The 7,500-nt window shown below is 45.9% G+C and overlaps 1 protein-coding gene across 1 annotated transcript in view; it reads left to right on the forward strand.

Moving 5' to 3' along the window:
• Positions 1–7,500, forward strand: part of plod3 (procollagen-lysine, 2-oxoglutarate 5-dioxygenase 3) — a 10,670-nt gene that overhangs the window by 638 nt on the left and 2,532 nt on the right. The window contains exons 2-17 of the mRNA XM_068713051.1: positions 999–1,090; positions 1,289–1,425; positions 1,649–1,812; positions 1,959–2,071; positions 2,165–2,228; positions 2,370–2,467; positions 2,572–2,673; positions 2,810–2,941; positions 3,036–3,157; positions 3,293–3,397; positions 4,883–5,008; positions 5,201–5,342; positions 5,425–5,538; positions 5,628–5,699; positions 5,831–5,935; positions 6,033–6,179. Of these exons, the coding sequence (XP_068569152.1) occupies positions 999–1,090; positions 1,289–1,425; positions 1,649–1,812; positions 1,959–2,071; positions 2,165–2,228; positions 2,370–2,467; positions 2,572–2,673; positions 2,810–2,941; positions 3,036–3,157; positions 3,293–3,397; positions 4,883–5,008; positions 5,201–5,342; positions 5,425–5,538; positions 5,628–5,699; positions 5,831–5,935; positions 6,033–6,179 (1,835 nt within the window). The remainder of the gene's footprint in view (positions 1–998; positions 1,091–1,288; positions 1,426–1,648; positions 1,813–1,958; positions 2,072–2,164; positions 2,229–2,369; positions 2,468–2,571; positions 2,674–2,809; positions 2,942–3,035; positions 3,158–3,292; positions 3,398–4,882; positions 5,009–5,200; positions 5,343–5,424; positions 5,539–5,627; positions 5,700–5,830; positions 5,936–6,032; positions 6,180–7,500) is intronic.

A 7,500-nucleotide genomic window follows, 5' to 3' on the forward strand; every position in this document is an offset into this window, starting at 1 on the left:
CTAACTTTATAGCTGTTAGCTGTGTTAGCTTAGCTCCAGGCTAATTAGCAAGAATGCAACACTGTGATTTATGGAACAGTCTGTTTTTATCATTAACTTATATAGTAAATGTAGTACTTTTTACTACACCTGAGAGTAAATGTAGTACTTTTTAATGTACTGTATTTATCTGACAGCTTGAGGTACTTTTCAGTTCAGATATTAAAAGATAAAATATTGTTATGAAGGAAATTAAAATTAAAAAGTACATTTTATGATAACGTAACAGTGACTGAGTGTATAAGTACTTTTATTGAGAATACTTCAACACCTTTACTGAAAACAAAGTGTTTTTAAATCGAGGTGTTTTTACTGAACAGATTTAAATACTTGTTCCACCACAGAAGAAGAAGAAGTGTGTTTTTGTAAATATTCTGTACTTCTATAATCACAAGCGTTCACGTCACTAAGTGTGTGTGTGTATATATATATATATATATATATATATATATATATATATATATATATATATATATATATATATATATATATATATATATATATATACTTTAGATGTTAAAGATGCAGCAGTGAAGGAACCTTCTAGACTTCTGAGGCCCCGCCCACATTTAAACTCATCTTTATTGATTTGTGGATGGTGAACATGATGATCAGCTGTTTGATCCTCAGGAGGTCTGTCTCTTTTTCTCTGGTTTTAAACATGTTCACACACTGAAGACAAGGAGGCGTTTGTGTCCCCCCCTACCTCCTTCACCTCCTTCACCTCTCAGAGGTATTTAAGAGGAATTTCACTCTCACCAAATTCCTCGAAAAGCCTGGAGGAAGAGAGGAGGGGGAGTGGGAAGGCGAGGAGGGAGGAGGAGGGAGGAGGAGGGAGGAAGTAAGGGAGGAGGAGATTACTTGACAGCTGCAACAGTTTGAAAGCTTCCTGTCTTCACACAGAGTCACGAAGTACTCAAGTACAATTTTAAGGTACTTGTACTTTACTGTGTGTGTAGAAAATGTACTGGTGATCACCGCTGCAACAGAGGAGACTGACGGCTTCAACCGCTTCATGAGGACGGCCAGGGAGTTCAAATACACTGTGAAGGTAACACACACACACACACACACACACACACACACACACACACACACACACACACACACACACACACACACACACACACACGGAGCCTGAACGCATCATAGTGTAACTGAACCTCCGTTAGCTGTTAGCTCTGTTATTTCAGTAGTGTGTCGCTGGTGATGAAGGTGATGAAGGTGATGAAGATGGCGGTGTGTTCAGGTGCTGGGTCTGGGGGAGCAGTGGAAGGGGGGGGACGTGGCTCGGACGGTGGGTGGAGGTCAGAAGGTGAGATGGTTGAAGGCAGAGCTGCTGAAACACTCCGACAACAAAGACCTGGTCGTCATGTTCGTAGACAGGTAAGTGTGTGTGTGTGTGTGTGTGTGTGTGTGTGTGTGTGTGTGTGTGTTCTAGTTTCTTTTGTCACAGCTTCTCTTCTTGATTCTCATTTTTCCTTTGTTCTGTCTTTAACGTGAAATCTGATCATTGATTCAGACCTTTTCTTCTTTTATTGTGAAACATTCTTCTCCTGCACACTGGAGCCATGTCTCCGTGTTTTATTGTGAAACTCTGTCTCTGCAGCTATGACGTGATCTTCGCGTCGGGGCCGGAGGAGCTGCTCTCTAAGTTCTCTCGTCTGGGTCACAGAGTGGTCTTCTCAGCCGAGGGCTTCTGTTGGCCCGACCAGAGACTGGCCTCCAAATACCCAGAGGTGCATTCTGGGAAACGCTTCCTCAACTCAGGAGGTAAGACGGGTCCTCTTTATCTTCAGTAGGAACCGTAGGAACCTCAAAGTTAAGTTAACTGTGTGTGTGTGTGTGTGTGTGTGTGTGTGTGTGTGTGTGTGTGTGTGTGTGTGTGTGTGTGTGTGTGTGTGTGTGTGTGTGTGTAGGGTTCATCGGCTTCGCTTCAGATCTCAGCTCAATGGTTCAACAGTGGAAATATAAAGACAACGATGACGACCAGCTGTTCTACACCAAGATATACCTGGACAAGAAACAGAGGGTGAGGAGGGGGGGAAGGAGGGAGGAGGGAGGAGAGGAGAGAGGAGGAAAGGATGGTGATGGTGATGATGATGTCGTCTCTTCTTCTCTTCAGGCCAAGTTCAACATGAGTCTCGACCATCGCTCCAGAATCTTCCAAAATCTGAACGGAGCTGTTGGTGAGACACACACACACACACACACACACACACACACACACACACACACACACACACACACACACACACACACACACACACACACACACACACACACAATAACACAGTGTGTGTTAATGTGTGTGTGTTTCTGTCCGTCAGAGGAGGTCGTCCTGAAGTTTGAGAGGGCTAAGGTGAGAGCCAGGAACGTGGCCTATGACACACTTCCTGTCATCATCCACGGGAACGGCCCCACCAAGGTAACCGACCAATCGCAGCCTTCTATTGTGATGACATCATTAGTGTTCCGGCACAGAGTCACATGACCTCAGGGTCACATGACCTCGTCTCTGTGTCTCTGCAGCTGCAGCTGAACTACCTGGGTAACTACGTTCCCTCAGCCTGGACCTTTGAGAACGGATGTGGGATCTGTGACGACGACCTGCTGTTCTTCAACGACGCTCCCGTAGGCTCCGCCCCCTTTTAATGGTGGTGACGGTTCACTTCCTGTAGCGGTGGTTAACGTGTGTGTGTGTGTGTGTGTGTGTGTGTGTGTGTGTGTGTGTGTGTGTGTGTGTGTGTGTGTGTGTGTGTGTGTGTAGGATGAAGACATGCCGCTGGTGTACGTCGCCGTGTTCATCGAGCACGCCACTCCCTTCATGGAGGAGTTCTTGGACCGGCTGACGACGCTCAACTACCCGACGGCGAGGATCCGCCTCTTCGTCCACAACAACGTACGCCGCTCGTAGAACCCCAATGTGTGTTCTGACCCGTTTGTGTTTATGTTTCGGTTCCGCTCTGATCCGTTTAAATCCACCTGTGATCCAGGTCGTGTACCACGAGCGCCACATCCAGAAGTTCTGGGAGCGCCACAGAGATCTGTTCCCCGACGCCCTGCTGGTGGGACCGGAGGAGAACCTGCAGGAGAACAAGGCCCGAGCCATGGCTGTGTGAGTGGAGATGTTTTAGAACCTGAACACGACACGGTTTATCTTCATAGAACAGCACAGGTTCTCTTTTTATTCAGCCAGTGCTGAAATGATGATTCGATTGACGAAGTATGAGTTTTGTGTATTTGTGATTAGCGAGGCGTGTAAGAAGGATCCAGAGTGTGATTACTACTTCAGCATCGACTCTGACGTGGCCTTGACCAACCCTGACACCCTGAGGATACTAATCGAAGAAAACAAGTACGTAATCTCCTCTATACACTAAAGGGTCCAGCCTACCCTACACTCCAACAAGTCCACACTAGCACCCTTCTATATACCCTACACACCAACAAGTCCACACTAGCACCCTTCTATATACCCTACACACCAACAAGTCCACACTAGCACCCTTCTATATACCCTACACTCCAACAAGTCCACACCAGCACCCTTCTATATACCCTACACTCCAACAAGTCCACACCAGCACCCTTCTATATACCCTACACTCCAACAAGTCCACACTAGCACCCTTCTATATACCCTACACACCAACAAGTCCACACTAGCACCCTTCTATATACCCTACACACCAACAAGTCCACACTAGCACCCTTCTATATACCCTACACTCCAACAAGTCCACACCAGCACCCTTCTATATAACCTACACTCCAACAAGTCCACACCAGCACCCTTCTATATGCCCTACACACCAACAAGTCCACACTAGCACCCTTCTATATACCCTACACTCCAACAAGTCCACACCAGCACCCTTCTATATACCCTACACTCCAACAAGTCCACACTAGCACCCTTCTATATGCCCTACACACCAACAAGTCCACACTAGCACCCTTCTATATACCCTACACTCCAACAAGTCCACACTAGCACCTTTCTATATACCCTACACACCAACAAGTCCACACTAGCACCCTTCTATATACCCTACACACCAACAAGTCCACACTAGCACCCTTCTATATACCCTACACTCCAACAAGTCCACACTAGCACCCTTCTATATACCCTACACTCCAACAAGTCCACACTAGCACCCTTCTATATACCCTACACACCAACAAGTCCACACCAGCACCCTTCTATATACCCTACACTCCAACAAGTCCACACTAGCACCCTTCTATATACCCTACACTCCAACAAGTCCACACCAGCACCCTTTTATATACCCTACACTCCAACAAGTCCACACTAGCACCCTTCTATATGCCCTACACACCAACAAGTCCACACTAGCACCCTTCTATATACCCTACACTCCAACAAGTCCACACTAGCACCTTTCTATATACCCTACACACCAACAAGTCCACACTAGCACCCTTCTATATACCCTACACTCCAACAAGTCCACACTAGCACCCTTCTATATACCCTACACTCCAACAAGTCCACACTAGCACCCTTCTATATACCCTACACACCAACAAGTCCACACTAGCACCCTTCTATATACCCTACACTCCAACAAGTACAAAGTAGCACACTAGTACACTTACAGGTAGTAAAGAATAAGCATGAGCTATATGCTACCTAATAGTTATAGTACTTACCCTAAATCTCAAGTCCCTCACTAATGTTCCTGCAGGCTGTTCGATCAGGTCCAGATGTCCTCACCACATTAAAAACAACAACAACACATCAGATCAGACGCTCTGTGTACACGTTTCAATATTTAACTTAACTTTAGGAAATTCTCTGTTTCTGTTTCAGGTCGGTTATCGCTCCCATGTTGTCCAGACACGGGAAGCTGTGGAGTAACTTCTGGGGCGCTCTGAGTCCTGAAGGGTTCTACTCCAGATCTGAAGACTACATCGAGATCGTCCAGGCCAAGAGGATGTGAGCACGCACGCACGCACGCACGCTCGCACGCACGCTCGCACGCACGCACGCACGCACGCACGCACGCACGCACGCACGCACGCACACACACACACACACACACACACACACACACACACTAGTTTAGTGGAGCAACCTTCTCTCAGCACAGGTGAGGTGAATCCTGTTAACCTGTGGTTGTGTGTGTAGGGGTCTGTGGAACGTGCCCTACATCACTCAGGCCTACCTGATCAAAGGCAGCGTGTTGCGGTCCAAGCTGTCCCAGGTGAGCCTGTACGTGGAGGAGGGTATGGACCCCGACATGGTGTTCTGCAGGACCATCAGAGACCAGGTAACACCTGCCGAACACCTGCTCACCTCACAACTACCAAACGGTCAGAGAGCCTTGTTGTAGCTCATCTCTGCGTCCACAGGGAGTCTTCATGTTCGTGTCGAACCGCGACGAATTTGGTCGTCTGGTGGCGTCGGCCAACTTCAACACGTCCAGGCTTCACCCGGACATGTGGCAGATCTTCGACAACCCTGTGGTCAGAAAAACATCTTAATAAACAACATATTAACATGAATACGTGGTCAGCTGAATGAGAGCACATGCTGAATGTGTGAGCATTTGCAGGACTGGAAGGAGAAGTACATCAGTGAAAACTACTCCAAGATCTTTGAGGATGAGAAGAACTTTGTCGAGCAGGTAACAAAACAAACAATACTCCAACCAACAACTTGGTGTATAATTGACCTGAGTTCAAATCAATACGTTTTCCAATCATTTGAACCATCTTGTAGTTCAATATTGATCTCAACTCCACGTCTCTCCCTCAGCCCTGTCCAGATGTTTACTGGTTTCCAGCCTTCTCAGAGAAGATGTGTGATCATCTGGTGGAGACCATGGAGCACAATGGCGCGTGGTCTGGAGGATCACACAAGGTAACCTGTCTGTCTGACTGTCTGTGGATTAAACAGATGGGAAAAGTGAGTTAACAAAGTATTTAGATTTGAAGATTTGTCTTTTCTGTGTGTTTAGGACGAGCGTCTGGCCGGTGGTTATGAAAATGTCCCAACTGTGGATATCCACATGAACCAGATCGACTTTGAGAAGGAGTGGCTGAAATTCCTCAAAGAGTACATCAGCCCCGTCACTGAAAAACTCTATCCTGGCTATTACCCCAAGGTACAGTTCAGTCACTACATAGAGGTACAGTTAAGACACTACATAGAGGTACAGTCCATCACTACATAGAGGTACAGTTAAGACACTACATAGAGGTACAGTCCAGTCACTACATAGAGGTACAGTTCAGACACTACATAGAGGTACAGCCCATCACTACATAGAGGTACAGTTAAGACACTACATAGAGGTACAGTTCAGACACTACATAGAGGTACAATCCATAACTACATAGAGGTACAGCCCATCACTACATAGAGGTACAGTCCATCACTACATAGAGGTACAGTTAAGACACTACATAGAGGTACAGTTAAGACACTACATAGAGGTACAGTTAAGACACTACATAGAGGTACAGTTAAGACACTACATAGAGGTACAGTCCATCACTACATAGAGGTACAGTTAAGACACTACATAGAGGTACAGTCCAGTCACTACATAGAGGTACAGTTCAGACACTACATAGAGGTACAGTCCATCACTACATAGAGGTACAGTCCATCACTACATAGAGGTACAGTCCATCACTACATAGAGGTACAGTTAAGACACTACATAGAGGTACAGTTAAGACACTACATAGAGGTACAGTTAAGACACTACATAGAGGTACAGTCCATCACTACATAGAGGTACAGTCCAGTCACTACATAGAGGTACAGTCCATCACTACATAGAGGTACAGTCCATCACTACATAGAGGTACAGTCCATAACTACATAGAGGTACAGTTAAGACACTACATAGAGGTACAGTCCAGTCACTACATAGAGGTACAGTCCAGTCACTACATAGAGGTACAGTCCATCACTACATAGAGGTACAGTCCATAACTACATAGAGGTACAGTCCATAACTACATAGAGGTACAGTTAAGACACTACATAGAGGTACAGTTAAGACACTACATAGAGGTACAGTCCAGTCACTACATAGAGGTACAGTCCATAACTACATAGAGGTACAGTTAAGACACTACATAGAGGTACAGTCCAGTCACTACATAGAGGTACAGTCCATCACTACATAGAGGTACAGTCCATAACTACATAGAGGTACAGTTAAGACACTACATAGAGGTACAGTTAAGACACTACATAGAGGTACAGTTAAGACACTACATAGAGGTACAGTCCATCACTACATAGAGGTACAGTCCAGTCACTACATAGAGGTACAGTCCAGTCACTACATAGAGGTACAGTCCATCACTACATAGAGGTACAGTCCATAACTACATAGAGGTACAGTTAAGACACTACATAGAGGTACAGTCCATCACTACATAGAGGTACAGTCCAGTCACTACATAGAG

This window comes from Cebidichthys violaceus, unplaced genomic scaffold (assembly GCF_023349555.1).
Source record: "Cebidichthys violaceus isolate CVI_PGR_0920_01 unplaced genomic scaffold, fCebVio1.0.p SCAF_19, whole genome shotgun sequence".
NCBI classification, from domain to species: domain Eukaryota; kingdom Metazoa; phylum Chordata; class Actinopteri; order Perciformes; family Stichaeidae; genus Cebidichthys; species Cebidichthys violaceus.